Source organism: Carettochelys insculpta, chromosome 2, assembly GCF_033958435.1.
Source record: "Carettochelys insculpta isolate YL-2023 chromosome 2, ASM3395843v1, whole genome shotgun sequence".
Lineage (NCBI taxonomy): Eukaryota > Metazoa > Chordata > Testudines > Carettochelyidae > Carettochelys > Carettochelys insculpta.
The window spans coordinates 275,314,889-275,332,883 of NC_134138.1; the positions used below are offsets into that span (position 1 = coordinate 275,314,889).

The following is a 17,995-nucleotide window of genomic DNA, read 5'->3' on the forward strand; positions in this document are numbered from 1 at the left end:
TCACCCTAGATGGGGTTTTAGTGCCTCTGGGTACTATGCTTGCAACCCCTTTTTAGGGTACTCGAAAGGGTACTGTTGATGTCCCCTCTCAGCCTTCTCTTTTCCAGACTAAACAAAACCAGTTCTTTCACTCATGTTTTTAGACCTTTAAGCATTTGGGTTGCAAACTCAAACATGAACAGTGGGCATGTAACCAAAAAGGACTGAGCTATCCAGGATGGAAGGAGCAGCAGCGTGGGGGTGTTTTCCAAGATGTACTGAAAGGCAAAAGATTACAAAAGTCTGTGGGCCGTTACCAGTAGGGGGGTCAACAGCAAGCCGGGAGTTTTTACACAACCCCACCTTTGCAAGAGTGTTGCAAGGCTATTTCCAAAGCAATCGGTTGTCAATATAACTACAAAACGTTGAAGGAAGGGGCAGAGAGGAATTCCAGCCAACTGCCAAATGACCAGTGGGAAACCCATACAGTCATCTTTCCTTACCTCAACTGACAAGAGAACTCTCTGCAGATGGCAATGGAAAACGGCTACCTTCCGACAACGGGTGACACATTTGACAAATGCAGAAGCAAACTCTGTCCTGAATTCAAACTGGAAAAACTCATTTCAGAGCTAAGACCAAAGATGCAGAGCCCGTTTGCCAGATTCCTTATTTTTCAACACCACATGCCCTATCCCAGGACCGACAGTGTTTGGCTATCATGCAGTAGCGGGAGGTAAAATAGAAGCCAACTACACTTAATGACACTGCACCACAAAACAGACTTGGAAATTAAGGGTCCGTCTACTCAGCACTCAGACATTTGTGACTGGCCAGCTGATGTGGGCCCAAGCTAAGGAGAGCTTTCGTTGTTGTGTAGACTTAGAGTGAGGGCTGGGGAGACTGGGGTGCCTGGCTCTGGGGAAGGGGACATGGACTGACTTGTAGCAGGGGGTGGGGGGGAGGGTGCCTGGTTCTGGGGCAGGGGTGGGGGGTTGAGTTAGAGCATGGGGCTGGGGCTGCCTGGCTCTGGGGGAGGGAAGGAGGATTGGATTAGAGCATGGGGCTGGGGGTGCCTGGCTCGGGGGATGAGGGGATTGGGTTACAGCCGGGAGCTGGGGGTGCCTGGCTCTGAGAAAGGGGTTGTGGATTTGGTTATAGCAAGGGCTGGGGGTGCCTGGTTCTGGGAGAGGGGAGGGTTATATATATTGGGGGTGCAGTGAAATTATAATGAGTGCTGAAGTGTGTCATGGGTGATAAATGTTGCTGAACACTGTGCTACAGCATTAAATACTGCAGCTCCATAGTTAGGGTTCAGTGGAAAAAAACCCACATCCCTTCTCCTCTGGCTAGATGAGATCAGAAGCAGGTCTGGAGCTTACTCTGTTACAGGGGATCACACTCTGGAAAAGACTGAGGTTTACAGAGCACTGAGTTCAAAAGAAAACACTTGCTCCATGGCTGGGTCTACACTACAGAGTTTTGTCAACAGAAGGGGCCTTCTGCTGATGTGATTCAGGGAATTCCCACACACTTAAAGAATTTCTCTCGACAGAACTCTGCATGTTCCTCAACAGTATTATCCTCAAAAATCTGAGGCATAACAGTCTCTGGGCAGAGTACTGTTGACAAAAGCGCAGTGTATCTAGACACTTCTGTTGACAGAGAGCTGCCATTCCATTTCCTGGCACCAGAGGGCAGTTCAGCCTGGCAGTTCTCTGGCGACAGAGCAAGTTTCGTGCAGCTGCAATCCATCGACAGAATACTGTCGAGATTTCCCTGTCGACAGTAACCCCTGTCGAGGGGTGCACTTACTCTTCCCCTGAGCACAGGCTGCCCCTCCTGTGTGAAAAGCGATGGGACAGAGAACATTTTAAGAGGAAATCTCTGACGATTCGCATGGGTAACCCAGTAGGGCCTGCTCTCACCCCTGGGGAATTGATAGGAGACCCTGGACCCAAGCTGTTGGCCATGGTCAGGGTGACATCATTAGAGCTATTGCTTCTCTCTACATCCAGGCAGCTGGGATCCATCCCAAGAGAGGACCCAGGCCTGTACTGCGAACCCTGCACAGTCTGGGAGCTGCAGGGCAGAGCACAGTGCCTTGGGGATTTAAATCAAATGGCTACTGGGGAGCCGATTTCTTTGCTGACGTCTAGTTAGGTATCCTCAGCAAATCAGTTCTTCAGCCTTTATTTTTGGCTTTGGCTTGGTCTACACTTAAAAACTGAATCAACCTAGCTCCGTGGAGGAGAGCTGTAAAACATTCCTTGCCTGAGGGCTGGAGTTAGGCCAACCTAATCCCGGTGTAGATGTGGCTTGGTCAAGGGACAGCACAGCAGCCACCTCTCAGTAAGATGGTTTAACTACCTGGACAGAAAAAACTTTCTTCTGTCGACAGAGGACATGTCCACGTTATGGCGTTACAAGGGCACCGTCAGGCTGATAGTGGTTATTGGCAGGTACAAAACCGGTCCCCTCTGCTCGGCTGTCTCACCGCGTTATTTGCAACGGGTGTCTCTTGAGCGGCGAGGGGCTGTCCGTTCTCTGGTTGCAGCGGTGTGGAGCGGGGGTCGGTTTTCTCCCCCTCAGACGATCGGTTTTGCCCCAGATAGAGAGAGGGGGCGAGGGTCTGAAGCCCTTTTCTTTGCAGCCACTGTCCTGCTGGGTGAGAAAGATTTCCTGGGGAAGAAAGGGGAAGTCACAGCCTTCAGGAAGGGCTGTGTGCAGAGGGGGTGAACCAATTGCCCCTTTGCGCAAAGAGGTGTCAGGTATAAAGCTCTGCATGCTGCAGTCCCTCTTTACTGTGGAACAAAGAGGAGCACAGATGGCGAGCGGCTGGGCCTGCCTGCTGCTGCTAGTTGCTGTGGCGTCTGCTGCCCCTGTTAAAACCCCTGAGCCCTACGAACAAGCCATCGCCCGGGCCATTGATTTCTACAACCGAGGACCGACAGTGACGAATGCCTTCCGTCTCCTGACCTCAGGCCCTCCGCCCGAAGTGGTGAGTACCCAGGGGTTCCTTAGACTCCTAGAATCCCAGGGCTGGAAGGGACCTTGGGAGGTCATCGAGTCCAGCCTCCTGCTTCAAGCAGGATCAACCCCCCACTAAGTCATCCCAGCCAGGACCTTGTCAAGCTGAGACTTAAAAACCTCTAGGGATGGAGATTCCACCACCTCTCTAGGCAACGCATTCCAGTGCTTCACCACCCACCTGGGAAAGTAGTTTTTCCTAATACCCAACCTGGACCTCCCCCGTTGTAACTTGGGACCTTTGCTCCTTCTTCTGCCATCTGCCACCACTGAGAACAGCCTCGCTCTAGCCTCTTTAGAGCCGCCCTGCAGGAAGCTGAAGGCTGCTATCAAATCGCCCCTCAGTCTTCTCTTCTGCAAACTAAATAAGCCCAAATCCCTCAGCCTCTCCTCGTAGGTCAAAAGCAGCACAGATTCTGCCTGTCCCTTCGTTAGCTGCTGTTTGACGCATGCTGCTGTCTGGCACCGGCCCCCCTACCCCCCTCACCCAGATCACTCAGGACCTGCTCCGACACTCCAGCAGCGGTTGGCTCAGACCTTCTGGCCTTTCACTGCTCTAACAGCACAGAGAGGCCATGTGGGCCTGAGCCTGCGGCAGCATTTGAAGCCTCTGGATTCTAATCCTGGCTTTGCCACTGACCTGCAGTGTGACCCTGGGCATGGTCCATCCGCCAGCTGCCTTGGCTAGTTAGATGATAAACTCCTTGGGCCAGAGGGGTAGCCGTGTTAGTCTGTATCTTTGCGAAACAAAGCAAGCAGGCTTGCAGCACCTTAAAAACTAGCAATTTTATTTATTAGGTAATGAACTTTCATGGATTATCCTCTCCCCAGGTCAGAACTCCCTCCCAGGCCCTACATACCCTCCTGCACCCATCCCCTGGGGTGAGACTCCTCTCCTGCACCTGCACCACCTCCTAAACCTGCACCCCAATACTTCAGCCCAGGTCACAGCCCTCTCCTTCACCTAAACTCCCTCTCAGGCCCCATAACCTCTCCTGTATCCCAGCCCGCTACCCTGAGCTCCCTTCTGCACCCAACCTCCATCCCAGACCCTGCATCCCCTCCTAGAAAAGTGCAACTCTTGACCACTTACTAAGATCTTGATGTGTCCCCCCCGTATCCCAAGTGCCCAGGCTGCATTTCATGTGTGCCAGTGGCTGGACAAAGGCCATGGTGGAGCTGCGTGTGAAGGCCCTCACAGTGAGAAGGTTATCTTCTTCCTTGACTGCTTTTTTCTTTGGTCCAGGGCCTCACCTCTAATACGCTTCAGCAGCTGAACTTCACCATCATGGAGACCACGTGCCCAGCATCTGGCAAAGCCCCCGTGGAACAATGCGACTTCAAAGACAACGGGGTAAGTAAGGAGCAGCTGTGGGTGTGGAGACACTGACAAGCTCTCCTGTTTGGGCAGATGAGCAGAAAACTCGGCCAAGTCCCTCAGGGCTACAGCAGACACCAGACAGGATTTTACTGCCCTTTGCTTTGCATGGCAATGTTATGAAGTGGTCTGCTCCCATCTACCATCACAGAACCTGCCGGGCCAGATGCCCTGCTGTAAGTGATACTGCAGTGGCAACACTGGCTGCCAGGTCCTTTCCCTTTGATCCAGCAGTGAACATAAACCAGGGGCCAACGGGCTGGAAAAGTGTGCACAGTGCGGGTGCTCCTGAGAGCCACCGAACCAAAGTGCAGAGCCTGTGTCTGATGGAAACCACGTCCAGCCTGGGGGCGATCCAGCTCCCCGTCCCCAGCAGCCCTAGTTCCAGCACCTAAGCCCATGTCCCGCTCATGACTCAGAGAGGGCTGTTCTTGGGTTCAGCCCTTTCCAGCAGCCCTAGCAGCGGGGAGGGGAGAGGGAGTCTGGAAACAATTGTGGCACAAGGTTTAGGCTGTGATGCAAAGCAAGAGATGGAAGATTCTGAAAGCACGTGAGAAAAATTGCTGCGCAAAACAAATGACTGGGTGCCATCCGGGGTCTTTGCTGCCTCTGGTCCCCAGCGTAGGTTGGTTTGTTTTAGCCAAAGGGTGGGTCACAGATTCCCCAGGGTTTGGCCAACCACGTCACAGCCAGAATTTCAAAACTGGCCTCTCGTTTTGGTTGTCTCTGTTTTTTGGGGGGCTGAGGTTTACGCCCGCTGGTCAACATTCTCCCCCCACAGCTGCCCAAAATCAGGCACCTGCTCTTCATAGGCCAGTCCCTAAATAAGGCTTGTCTGTCAGAGGTGGTGTGCGCCCACTTGACGCACCAGTCGAAGTCAGTACAAGCAACGGGTGTTCAACACCTCTGGAAAAGAACCCCACCAACCCCCGGTTCCTAATGTCCCTGAGTGGGTTCGACAGCCCTCAGGCTGGCTGCAAATCAGAACAATGGGAAGGATCCCGGGCAGATCAACCAGAAACATATTAAAGAGGTCAGTAAGTGAGACCATCTGGGGACCGGCATTCAGCTCAAACTTCAGCTGCAGCGTCGTCGAGCGGACCAGGCAGAGACCAGACACCAGTGTGGCGACTTAGCAGCGCAGAGGGGCGGTGGCTGACCCAGACATCCCTGGGGACCTGCTTCCAGAGGTGGGCGGTGCAGGGTTTCCCTCCGGAGGGAAGAGAAGGATGAGGTTTCTTCTGCTGAACGGATCTGTTTTGAGTTACTGCACACTGGGCTACAAGCCACAAGACCCGCCACCCTCTGTCTTTCTGCTTTTAGCACAGGTGACAGTAAAACCGATGACCCTCCTCCCCTTCCGTGAACGACCCCCCTGTCCCCCCACAATCTAGGAGCAGGCATCCGTGAACCTGCAGCTCTGACCCCGGCCCACCCACAGAACTCAGGGTACATCTGCGCTGCAGTTAGGAGGATGTGCAGACATATTCCAGCCGGCTTTGATTGAGCTAGATAAGAGTGAGCGCGGCTAATAGTAGCGGTAGAGCCGGGGGCTGGGGCGGGGGCTAGCACCCTCGTTATGAACCCAGGCACTGAGCCTCTGCAGTGCTTCATTGTCTACATTCACAGCAGGGGCGGGCAGCGGTCCCAGTCACTGCGGTTAATCCACCATCCCCGGAGCCGTTTACTTGGTCAGTGGAAGAATTCTTCACTCACTACAGTGCTGTCTGCGTGGACGGTTAGGTGGGGGTGGCTGTGTCTCTCAGGGATCTGGCATTACCCCAAGAGATCTAGCAGCAGTGCAGTCTGCAGCATAGACCAGCCAGCAGATTACCCTGTACTTAGGGTCTAGCTATCTCAAAGCTAGCTGGGGTACGCCTCCCTGAGCTGCAGTCACACCTCCCCAGCTGCTGTGTAGACAGACACTGAGCCACCCTCTTCTCCTCTCCCTCCCTCCCTTGCAGCTGGTCAGAGACTGCTCAGGACACTTCTCCACCGATGAAGCCTGCCCTGTTGTCGCCATCACCTGTGACTCCGCTCCGACACGGGTGAGCTTTCCAACCAGAGGATCTGGGGCTGATGGGTTTGTGGGGGGCGGGGAGGGAGAGCTTATCCCTTGCATGAGCGGGGCTGGGGCAGCCCCTCCTCAGAATAAAAGTGCCCCTGGGGTGTCTCCTTCTGCTTTGGGTCAAATTTACTCACAAACCCACCCCTGCTGAGCAGAGAGCAAGGAGTCAAATCCTCCCAATGCATGGGACAAGGCCCAGCCTTTCCCAGGCACAGAACACAGGGGTGCAGGGCACCCCAAAATTTGAGTCTTACTGTCCACCCATCTGCCTCTTCCTATCCCTGTTCTGTGGCTCTGCAGTGACAAAGCCTGGCTCTTAGCTGCCCTCTGAACCTGGGAGAGAGCCATTCAGGTGGTAATAAAGCCATTTAACAGGCATGTGCCAAGACCAGGTATACACAGAGGCTACGTGGACTCTAGAAGCACCAGTTGCCAGAAGTCACTGTCGCCAGAGTAGTCTCCATAGAACCTCTGTCAACGGATTGCTGCTACACGCAATTTGCTCTAGTAACAGAGAGGGAGCTGTGCTAGTCTATATGCCGTCAAAACAAAAAAGCAGGCAAGTAGCACTTTCAAGACTAACCAAATAATTTCTTAGGTGAGCTTTCGTGGGACAGACCCACTTCTTCAGACCATCACCAGACCAGAATAGACCCAATAAAGGCACAGAGGCGCAGAGAACCAAAAGCAGTGAGCAAGGTGGACGAATCAGAAAAAAAATGATCAAGGTGAGCAAATCAGAGAGTAGAGAGGCAGAAGCGGGGGGGGGGGGGGAGTCAAGAATTAGATTAAGCCAAGTATGCAAATGAGCCCCTATAGTAACCCAGAAAATTTGCATCCTGGTTCAAACCACGTGTTAATGTGCCGAATCTGAATATGAAAGAGAATTCAGCAGCCTCTCTTTGAAGGGTGTTGTGAAAATTTCTCTTCAGTAACATGCAAACTCTTAAGTCATTGTGCCAACAATGCCTAGATGCTTTGTATGTTGGACAGACTTCAAACTCTCTCAGACGAAGAGTTAATGGACACAAAACAAACATAAAAACACTCTTGATCCACAATCCTGTTAGCCGGCATTTTAATGGAGTGGGCCATTCCGTTAACAACTTAAGAGTTTGCATCTTACTGAAGAGGAATTTTCACAACACTCTTCAAAGAGAGGCTGCTGAACTCTCTTTTATATTCAAATTCGACACATTAACACGTGGTTTGAACCGAGATTGGAATTTTCTGGGTCACTATAGGGGCTCATTTGCATACGTGGCTTAATCCAATTCTTGACTCCCCCCGCAGCCCCTTCTGCCGCTTCTACTCTCTGATTTGCTCACCTTGATCATTTTTTTCCTGATTTGTCCACCTTGATTACTGCTTTTGGTTCTCTGCGCCTTAAATATTGAGTCTGTTCTGGTCTGGCTATGGTCTGAAGAAGTGGGTCTGTCCCACGAAAGCTCATCACCTAATAAATTATTCTGTTAGTCTTTAAAGTGCTACTGGACTGCTCTTTTGTTCTGACAATTTGCTCTGTTGACAGAGAACTGCCAGACTGCACTGCCCTCTGGTGACAAAAAGTGGAAGGGCAGCTCTGCAAACAGGGCTACCTGACAACAAGAAGTCCGGCAGCACCTTATGGTCTAACAGATATTTTTGAGCATAAACTTTCATGGGCAAAGACCCGCTTCATCAGCTGTGCGAGATGAAGCGGGTCTTTGCCCACAAAAGCTTATGCTCCAAAATATCTGTTAGTCTATAAGGTGCCACAGGACTTCCTGTTGTTTTTGAAGATAAGAGACTAACATGGCGACCTCTCTGATACTGAATTGGCTGTGTTAGTCGACAAGACCTTAGTTTAAAATTTGTTTTAAAATATTCCATTAGCATGTTGCCAAAGGTTATAAAATCACACCTCTAAAAAATCATCATCACCCCCCACCCCAGGGCTGCCACGGGGCACAGGGCACCAGTTTAATAGGCCTGCGTAGGGCCTCGTACAGCCTACGGACTGCCCTGCCCTGCCCTGCAGGGAAGGCAGGTGTCTGGCTCTTTGCTGCTCTGTGGCCGGGTCTAACGAGATGAGCAGAGGCGCCTTAGCAGGGGAAGCCCCCACCCTTGCGCCACAGACAGGAGGCCTCTGGTTCACTTCCCATGATAGCATCTACATTGGTTGGGGATGGGCCAACCTCCCTGCAAGTGGCAGGAGCTTATCTGGACATCCAGCTCACCCATGACTCTCTTTCCGTTATGTTCAGTGGGCTTTGTCACAGGCCTGGAGAGACACTACCACATGATTGGGAACCCTTGGGAAACAGTTTCCACAGAACATTGACCCTCCAGCCTGTTCCACCCCAGCACAGATCCCCTTGGTGTGATGTCGTTGACCAGCCAAGAGAGAAGGAGCCACCTTCCCTCTGGAAAGCCAGCCCTTTCCCCCAGAGCCCAGCGAGTGCCCTAGCTGCTACAGCAGAGGCTTCTCCCCACTGACAGAATTGTAGCCATCCCTTCCTGACCACTCCCAGCTCCTCTTGGTCTGGCTTTGCTCCGAGCCTGCACAAAGCACATAAGAATAGGCCTCCTCACCTTCCTCAGAGCTCACCCTCGCATTTGGCATGCTGCCGGCGATGAAGTTGAACGTATGTAGCGTTAGAAGCCCAGGGGTCCTCCGTGGAGACGCTTACCCTCTTCTTTTCCCCACACGCAGCCTGTTCACGTCACCAGGTGGTGGATCCCCGCGGTGAGACTAGGAGCAAAAGTCATCGGTCACGCCATTTCTATTTTCAAATCGAGAAATTAATCCAGAGACCCAGGGGAGGAACGCAAGCTGGGTAGACCTGCCTGTGTCCCCACCCGCTGGGCCCTTCGCAGGGGTCGATGCAGAAAGAGAATGAGGCAGAACCGCCTCAGGGCTGGTGTTTTCCTCCTGGCTTAGCTGAGCCCTGACTCCAGCTGCCACTGCAAGGGCTTCTCCGTACAATAAACCGCTGTTTGCAGATGTGTAGGGCTGCGCGTGTTTTCTGGGTGTCTGCGCGTAACCCCTCAGCCCTCAACACTGCTGGGGGAAGGGGGCTGGTATCATCCCCCACCTGATCTGGCGGTTGCTGGGCAGTCCCTTTCAGGCACGGAGCTGCCCCCCTTTCCACACTCCAGGGGGACAAAATAGCCAGAGAGACAGAGTAAAAGGCCTGTGCTCTGGACTCACCCACCTTGAGCACCTCTTGCTTCCATGACTGCAGCTCCCGTTGTGGAAGAGGTGCAGAGGCACCGGGACCCACAAGGTCAGGGGGGTCCAGCCAGGGGAGGATTTCTCATGCAGGACTCCCTGGCTGGAGCAATCAGGGATTTCACCCCTGGCTGGTACTGGAGCTAGAAGCTGGACATGCAAAAGTCAGTGCACCCACAGCCAGGTGGTGCAACCGGGTCATTTATAAGTAGAACCCAGGGGTCCATTGACCTGGTGAGTGTGGGGGGATGGCTGCCCGTGCTGGTGCTTCAGGAGGCTGCTGGCTATGGAGGGCTCCTGTGTCTGGCCCATGTCATCCTGCCACCACCAGCCCCACAAAAGGCTGAGCCATGATGTTCTGCAATGGAGAGGGATGCCTAGGGGGAAGCCTGGCGTGCAGCCCCCAAGCAAAGGGTGGGGTGGGCCTTCGGTCTGGGGTCACCCCACACATGGGCAGACAGTGTGACCCACTCACCTAGGGGTGGTTCACTGTCCCATGGAGCAGTACTGAGACCACATCACAGAGAACGCATAAGTGTCCTCCACAGGCTGAGCTGGGAACCAGCTGGCCTTTAGCTCAAGCTGTAGAGGCACCTGCACTAAGCTCCTGAGGTCTCAGGTTCAAGTCTGCCCTGGGCAGTTACATCAGCTGGGATGCTGAGAGAAAGGAGAGCATTGCAGCCTGGTGCCATATGTAGAGGGCAAAGAAGGGGGGATCCCCCAGAGATAAAACAGGAGGTGAAAGCATCTGACCCCCCTGCATGGCTTGAGGGGTGGAAGTTGTGGGGGGAGGAGTTGAAGGGGATTGGTGAAGGTGATGGGAGGAGCAGGGACTCTGGGCTACTGAGGCTGGGGAACAGAAGGAGATGAGCTCTGGATAGACATGCAGGGCTGCTGTTGCCAGGGGGAGAAGATGAGAGGTAGGAAGGAGATTCTGAGCCTGCAGGGTGGATGGATTATCCCCATCTCAGGCAGACAGCATGGTGGAAGCTTTCTACCCTGGCATTTGGCTGCTCCCCTGTGGCCAAGGTATAACAGATAGGCGAGGGGATGCTAGCACAGACAGGCCTGGCCTTAGACAGAGGCTGCAGCCTGCACAGTCTGAAAACCATCCTGTGCTGCCTCCAAAAGGATTTACTACAGCTATGCTGGCCCTGTCTTGTTATCTGGGGCTTGGGGAGGCCCCAGCCTAGATCTAGATCTGGGCCCCTTTGTCCTTTGTGCTAGGTGGAACTTCACAACCCCCAAATCCACAGGTGAAGGCCACCCAGTGTTTAGAAATTCACAGAGCTGGATCTAAATTTGAAGGCTGGTTCCAAACTCCAGCTGCGGCCAAGCTTAACTCTTTGTAGGCTCACATACCTCTCAGCTTGGGAAGAAACAAGCTCTGGACTCAACCACCCAGCTCTACGGAATAACACAGTGAAGAATATTCACAGGCTGTGTTCTCCCTGCCTTCACTATCCTGGTTTCACACTTTCTAACAACACAAGGCCTACAAACCAGGATGGAGAGCTACTGGGGAGTCCTCACGGTACTCGGGGTAACCATGGCAACCACCACTTCACCTCCTCCGCAGCAGGAGCTGAGCTATGAAGAGGCTGTTTCCCTGGCCATAAACCTCTACGACCAAGGACCACAAGTAGCCTTTGCCTTCAGGCTCCTGGAAGCAGAGCCACAGCCTGACGGGGTAAGTACCTGGAGACAGAAGTAGTAACTGCTGCAGGATATCAGAGACCGAGCCAGGCCTTGCGGCTCTGAGATGTCCGAGTCCCCTAAATTTATAGGCTGCAACTCCCTTCTTGGCGGGCAGGCAGCACCAGCTGATTACAACACGACCCGTTTTTGCAACTAGCTCCTCTTCAAAATCAGCATCCTAGATCAGCCCCTCGTTATGATTTTAGGAGCCAGGTGGGAATGGGCTAGCCCACCCCCTCTTGATTTCACAGCCCTGTACATCAAAACTGTGCACCTGCTGCTGGACTTCAGCAGATGTACAGGTGGCTCAGAACCCCCAGAATCAGGCCAGTTGCTATGTCTGTTGCCGGCTGGTCTGGTGCTGGCTGCATGGGTGTAGACCGTGAACAATCAGAAGGACATTCAGTCTGGGAATTTTCCTGAGTTGGGTCCTGGGGCTTTAGGCAGAGGTGAAGTCCTGCTCTCAGCTACAGAGTGGCATGAACCCCTAATCTGCCACACTTACTGCCCAGAGATTTGAAGAGAGGGTTTGCATTGTTAAGGCTACAGCAGGGGAGTGTCTCTAAGACTGGTATCAGTCTGGCCAAGCTCGTCTGTATCTTCAAAAACTCATGCATCAGACAAAGGGGGTCTTTGCCCACGAAAGCTTCTGCTCTAAAATATCTGTTAGTCTATAAGGTGCCACAGAACTTCTTGTTATTCTCTAGGAAACAAACAGGCACCATATCTGTTGTAAATCCACTGATTCCAGTGAAATTGAAATGGGGGGGTTACATTGTTCCAGAACCCGCTCCCAGACTCCTGCCCCCTATCCCTGACTCCTGCCCTTCTGCATGCACACCCAGCCCTGATTTCCAGCCGCTCACTCACATACCCCAGCCATCCCCCAGCCTCCAACCCTCTGCTCTGGTTCCTGTACCTCTCATGCTCTCTCACACCACCAACCCACACGCTGAAGGGCATCAAAATTAGAACAAGGCCGGCACTTCTACAGAGCCATAACCACTCAGTGGTAGGTATATATTCTTGATGTTTACCCATGTTGTTAAAATAATGCAGTGCATCTTTTCAATGAGTCACCTTAATGCCACACTGAGCGTTTGCACTGCATAGTTCTATTAGATTGCCATTCAACTCACTTAATTCCAAGCAATTTTTACCAGGGGTCCCATTTTTCCCATAGGGAAATATGGTCACCCTCTCCTCTATGAATTTGGCTAGTTCTGTTTTGAATCCTGCTAAAGTCCTGGTCTTCACAACATCCTCCGGCAAGGAGTTCCATGGGTCTACTGTGAAGAAAAACTTCATTTTGCTAGTCTTAAACCTGCTACCCACTAATTTCATTGGTGACCTCTTAGTCATCTTGTCTAACCCCCGGCCAGGGTGCAGGGGCTGTTGTAGCTAAACACCACCGCCAGAAAATGTTCTCCACCGTCCAGTTAGTCACTTCTCCATTTGTATGCCACCTGGTACAATGGGGTCTTGCTGCTTGAGTGCCCACAAATGCTGTGGCAGTTATAAGCATAGGTGGGTCATGTCTCTTTGTGTCATCAACAGGCAAGAAAGAGGCTAGAGAAGTCTCATGGACAACCATGTGCAACATTATTGCTTCTGGGTGCACAGCCACTGCCAGGGGCCATGCAGGGGGTCATCGACCACCTCCTGCACTCACTGGAAGCCGTGCAAAGGAAGACAACTACCAGAGAGGGAGCCGAGTTAGTCTGGATCTTCAAAAACAGCACGAAGTCCTGTGGCACCTTAGAAACTTATAGGTAATTTGGAGCATAAGCTTTCGTGGGCAAAGACCCACTTCGGAGGAAGGAGGTAGGTCTTCGCCCATGACAGCTTATGCTCCAGAATAGCTCTGAGTCTGTAATGTGCCCCAGGACTTCTTGTTGTTTTCCAGAGGAAGAGGCAGGCAGGAGCAGAGCAGGGCTGCAGAGGGGTCTGGGCAGCACAGGGACAGAGCAAGGACGGGGAGATGCAGGGCTTGGGGCAGAGGGAGAGTCGCCGCTCGCCTGTTGAATCCAGACAAGCTCGTGTCTCACCCACAGAAGTTGGCTCTACCAAAAAGTTTTTACCTCCCCCACCCCATCTGGTCTCTTTAAGCTACTTCAGTCTCAATAGCACCTATGCTGCATATTGGCTACCTGGGAGCAGAGGAATTTTCTGCTGCATGCCCGGGAGAGGTTAATTTTGCATCTCACAGACAGGAGTGCATGTCCCTCACAGAGATATGTTGACTGGCGCGTCTATGGCTCAGCACAGCTAATGCCACATTTTCATTTCCTTGCAGGCCACAATCAATGAAAGCCTCCAGCTGCTGCCGTTCACGGTGAAAGAGACCAAGTGCCCCATAGAATCATAGAATCATAGAAGAGTAGGACTGGAAGGGACCTCGAGAGGCCATCGAGTCCAGCCCCCTGCCCTCATGGCAGGACCAAGCACTTTCTAGACCATCTCTGAAAGCCATCTATCTAACCTCTTCTTAAATAGCTCCAGTGATGGAGATTCTACCACCTCCCTTGGCAATTCGTTCCAGTGTTTGGGCACCCTGACAGTTAGGAACTTTTTCCTAATGTCCAACCTGAACCTCCCCTGCTGCAATTTAAGTCCATTGCCTCTTGTTCTATCCTCAGGGGCAAGGAAGAACAAGTTCCCTCCCTCTGCCTTATGACACCCTTTTAGATACCTGAAAACTGCTATCATGTCCCCCCTCAATCTTCTCTTTTCCAAACTAAACAAGCCCAATTCTTTCAGCCTTTCTTCATAGGTCATGTTCTCTAGCCCTTTGATCATTCCCGTTGCTCTCCTCTGGACCCTCTCCAATTTCTCCACATCCTTCCTCAACTGCAGTGCCCAGAACTGGACACAATACTCCAGCTGAGGCCTAACCAGCGCAGAGTAGAGCAGGAGAATGACTTCTCGTGTCTTGTTCACAACACACCTGTTAATGCATCCTAGAATCATGTCTGATTTTTTCGCAACAGCATCACACTGTTGACTCATATTTAGCTTGTGGTCCACTATAACCCCTAGATCCCTTTCTGCTGTACTCATTCCTAGGCCGTCCTTTCCCATTCTGTATGTGTGACACTGATTGTTCCTGTCTGAGGACCTGCTCCTTGACAAATGCGACTTCAGGGCCAATGGGGTAAGGAGCTGCTCTGTGTTTCAAAATGCTCCCATTCCTCCCCTGCCGAGCTTTGCTGTTGAATTCCCGGTGGGAGCAGAACGGGGCCTTTGGTGCCCATACGTGGCCGTTATTCCATCCTGTTGCGGAGAGCTCCATAAATGGCAGTCTTGTGTTTCGGGCAGCAAGGGGCAGAGCCGTCATGGGGCAGCTCAGAATGCGAACTACTCCTCAGTTACAGGGTGCTGCGGTAGAGTGCTTGGTCCAGGCTGGTCACTTTGGCCCAGGGAAACAACCCCTCCAGAAACCAGCACACCCGGGACAAAGACGCCACTGAAAGGCGGGGGGCAGCCTTCCCCCGGGCCCTGGAGACCACAACTTCTGTAGGATGAGAAAGAACCAGTCCAGGAGGAAGGGCTTGGGGAAAAGCACCAGACATGGACTGCAGAAACCCCTGTTGAGCTCCTGGCTCTGCAGTAGATGCCTTGTGCATCTTGCTTTGTGTAGTAGCTCCACACCCATCAAATGTCAAGCCCATCTCCCCTGCTTTGTCCGCTTGGCTAGGAAGCCACTGGAGGCTGTCTGACTATGGTCATTGCATCCTACTACGGCTGCCTCATGTAAGCACCTGATGGTCTTCAATGCAGTTATCCTCACTGCACCCCTGTGGGGCAGGGAAGGGTTATCCCCACTTTACAGCCGCAGGAGACTCAGGGAGTTGAACCCTGGGATTCCACATCCACAGGCAGCCACTGGACCAGCCGGCCTCTGTGGCATGGCCTTCTGAGCAGGGTTCCTAAAGCAAACAGTAAATAACAATAATTCCAGCTGAAGGCACTTAACAAAGAGGCCCCAAGTTGAATCCAGCCTCCCCATCACTGTCCTTTGCTAGGTAGAAAGCATCAGGACAGAACAGACCCAGTCAACGCCTCCAGCCGCTCCTCTTTAACGAATCTCTCTTGAGCAACCATTTGGGGGCATTTCAAAGAGTTTCAGCAACAAAACTCAAGGACTGAAATTCTGGCTCATCCCTCACCAGCCCACTACCTTTGATATGCACCCACAAGGCCTGTGAGCCTCAACAGACGTGCAGCTTCATATGCCTAGGAGAGAACGTACCCCCTGGAGCTTCAGGTGACAGGTTATCTGTGTTGATGGATAGCTAAGCCCGGGCCAAGCAGGCAGCGAGAACAGGGCACAGCAGGCAGGCAATTACCCCTGTACGAACACTATGAGATGACTAATTTCCATCCCTAGAGGTTTTTAAGTCCTGGTTTGACAAATCCCTGGTGGGGATGAGTTAGTTGGGGTTGATCCTGCTGTGGGCAGGGGGCTGGACTCGATGACCTCCTGAGGTCCCTTCCAGCCCTAGGATTCTATGAGGCTATGACTTACAGGCCCTGCCTTAGATGTGGTACCTCCCACGAGGCCTGGGAACAGGACCGGCATCCCCCATGATGTGTTACCAGGGTGAGAGGGACATCAGTCATCAGAACACCTGGAACTGATCTGCCACCTTGCTCGGTGGCCCCGGCTCAGTGCCAGTGAGGTTCGACTCCCCTGGAGATAAACCGACGGGACAGCTCGTGACATTGATCCGCCTTCTCCTTGCAGGTGGTGACAGAGTGCTCAGGAACCCTCTCCGTGGACCAGGAGGCCCCCTTGGTGCTGCTCACCTGTAATACGGTGACTCAGGAGGTGAGCTTTCCATTCGCCGGTGCGGGGCAGACTTGGGTGGGGCCAAGGAGTCCCCACTGTCAGGCTATTCCCACGCCGCCTGCCTGACGGCACGTGCTTGGGGCATAGGCAGAAGAGGGGCTCCACCCCCTCCGACTGGCCAGGGTGTTTTGCAGCCCCTCTGTCTGCTGCAACAGGAGAAGTCAGACACGCCCCCCGTTTTGCAGGGTTGAGGGGTGGGCCAGGACAGGCAAGCTCTGGGAGTCAGCGCTATGGCCGGACCTGGCTGTCCTGGAGCACTTTGCGTGCTCAAAGCACTCTGCAGATATTCACCATGAGGAACACGGTGGGTGCAGAATCAGGGGTTCTACCCAGTACTGCTTTTGATAGCCGTAGGCTCTGCCGCATGGCGTCTTGTCCCACCCCCCCCCCGTTATACTGAATCCATGCACCGCAGGCTGCTTGCACAGCAATGGCCTTTGTCTTGCACACCTGGGGGAATCTCGGCTAGAACCCCTTCTCGTTCCCTTAGCGCCAAGCACCCAGGCCGGGCCCTCCCGAGCCAGAGGAGACCTCCCTCAGCTAGAGGTAATACTAGATCTCTTCTCTTCCTTGTGAGCCAAACCAGGAGGAGACACCAGAGGGGCTAGAAGGCCTAGGGGCTGAATGAAAGCTTTGCCCCAGAGCGCCAGGCCCTCCAGCAGGTGTCCTTGTGCCTCCTTGCAAAGGGGCAGAAGCCGTTCCAAGCACAGCTCACTTGCTCTGAGCTCTCCATCACCTCCTTGGCTCACAGTCATGGGAGCCAGGGAGAAAACACACAGGGGGTGTAACTGCTCTGCTTCAGCACCTAAGCCAGACCCTGAGCGGCTGGGCTAGGACCGGCTCTCCCATGTCGAGCTGCCTAGGCCACAGTTACCCGGCTAAAGAGTTCCTCCATCTGACACAGCAGGTGTTGGAGACAAGGACACTGCAACACAGTGATGAATGCTATTATCGAGAACGAGGTTGGGGGGGGATAGCTCAGTGGTTTGAGCATTGGCCTTGTAAACCAGGGTTGTGAGCTCAGACCTTGAGGGGGCCATTTAAGGGTATGGGGCAAATAGATTTCGAAAAAAAACTCAAAGAGTGCTTGGCCCTGTTGAGGGGACTGGACTCAATGACCTTTCAAGGTCCCTCCCAGCTCTATATACGTAAGGCCTGGCCCAGATGAGAGGTTAAGGCATCAGCTACCTGTAAAGGCTTCATCCCACTACTGAAAGGGTGCTGTTAGCACCAGACTTCCTGGGTTCAACCCTGCTCTGGGCCTGAGCAGAGCAGTTCAGCAATGCTCCTTAAAAAGGGGAGACAGAGCATCACATCTAAACAGAGATCCCCTGGGTGCAGGATGAAACAGGTAAGAGTGAGCCAGGTGGTGGAGGGGACAGGGTGCCCCAGGGAAAGCAAGCCTGGCATGTGCAGAGCAGCTCCATGCCTCCCAGGAGATCCTCACCAGCTTCTATCTCTGTCCAGCGCACTCAGGCCTGGCACTCCAGATGTGGAAAAATCAGAAGGGGGATTAAGGAAGGAATCAAGATCCTCTTGTCTGGCAGAGGACAAGGCCCACTCCGCAGAGGGGTACCGGGAACGATATAGAGAGGTCAGGGCATGTCAACAGCTCTCCACAGGAGGAACAAGAGGCCTGAAGAAGTGGCTTGGACCACCTCCTACCAGTGATAGTTGGGCAGGGTTGTTAGTGGTTTGTTAGGCTCATTACAATAAAGTCTGGAGTCATTTTAATTTGTGGTGTATTTGCCCTTCTGTCTCTACATCCCAGCGCTG

The 17,995-nt window shown here is 53.1% G+C and overlaps 2 protein-coding genes across 2 annotated transcripts; both read left to right on the forward strand.

The window, feature by feature from the left end:
* The first annotated feature begins 2,806 nt into the window (after nt 1-2,806).
* LOC142008962 (cathelicidin-2-like) lies at nt 2,807-9,343 on the forward strand. The gene is made up of 4 exons (XM_074986347.1): nt 2,807-2,980; nt 4,256-4,363; nt 6,352-6,435; nt 9,151-9,343. Exons 1-4 carry the CDS (start codon nt 2,807-2,809, stop codon nt 9,241-9,243), a joined length of 459 nt encoding a protein of 152 aa, XP_074842448.1. The 3' UTR covers nt 9,244-9,343.
* Nucleotides 9,344-11,176: 1,833 nt separating this feature from the next.
* On the forward strand, nt 11,177-17,809 carry LOC142008347 (cathelicidin-related peptide Oh-Cath-like). The gene is made up of 5 exons (XM_074985527.1): nt 11,177-11,359; nt 13,664-13,726; nt 14,477-14,521; nt 16,115-16,198; nt 17,687-17,809. The coding sequence occupies exons 1-5, from the start codon at nt 11,177-11,179 to the stop codon at nt 17,807-17,809; spliced, it is 498 nt and encodes a 165-aa protein (XP_074841628.1).
* Nucleotides 17,810-17,995: the final 186 nt, after the last annotated feature.

Coding starts and splice junctions, on each gene's coding strand:
- LOC142008962 (XM_074986347.1), top strand. CDS start 2,807: ATGGCGAGCGGCTGGGCCTGCCTGCTGCTGCTAGTTGCTGTGGCGTCT. Junction 2,981..4,255: donor CAGGCCCTCCGCCCGAAGTG/GTGAGTACCCAG, acceptor TCTTTGGTCCAG/GGCCTCACCTCTAATACGCT. Junction 4,364..6,351: donor GCGACTTCAAAGACAACGGG/GTAAGTAAGGAG, acceptor CCTCCCTTGCAG/CTGGTCAGAGACTGCTCAGG.
- LOC142008347 (XM_074985527.1), top strand. CDS start 11,177: ATGGAGAGCTACTGGGGAGTCCTCACGGTACTCGGGGTAACCATGGCA. Junction 11,360..13,663: donor CAGAGCCACAGCCTGACGGG/GTAAGTACCTGG, acceptor ATTTCCTTGCAG/GCCACAATCAATGAAAGCCT. Junction 14,522..16,114: donor GCGACTTCAGGGCCAATGGG/GTAAGGAGCTGC, acceptor TTCTCCTTGCAG/GTGGTGACAGAGTGCTCAGG.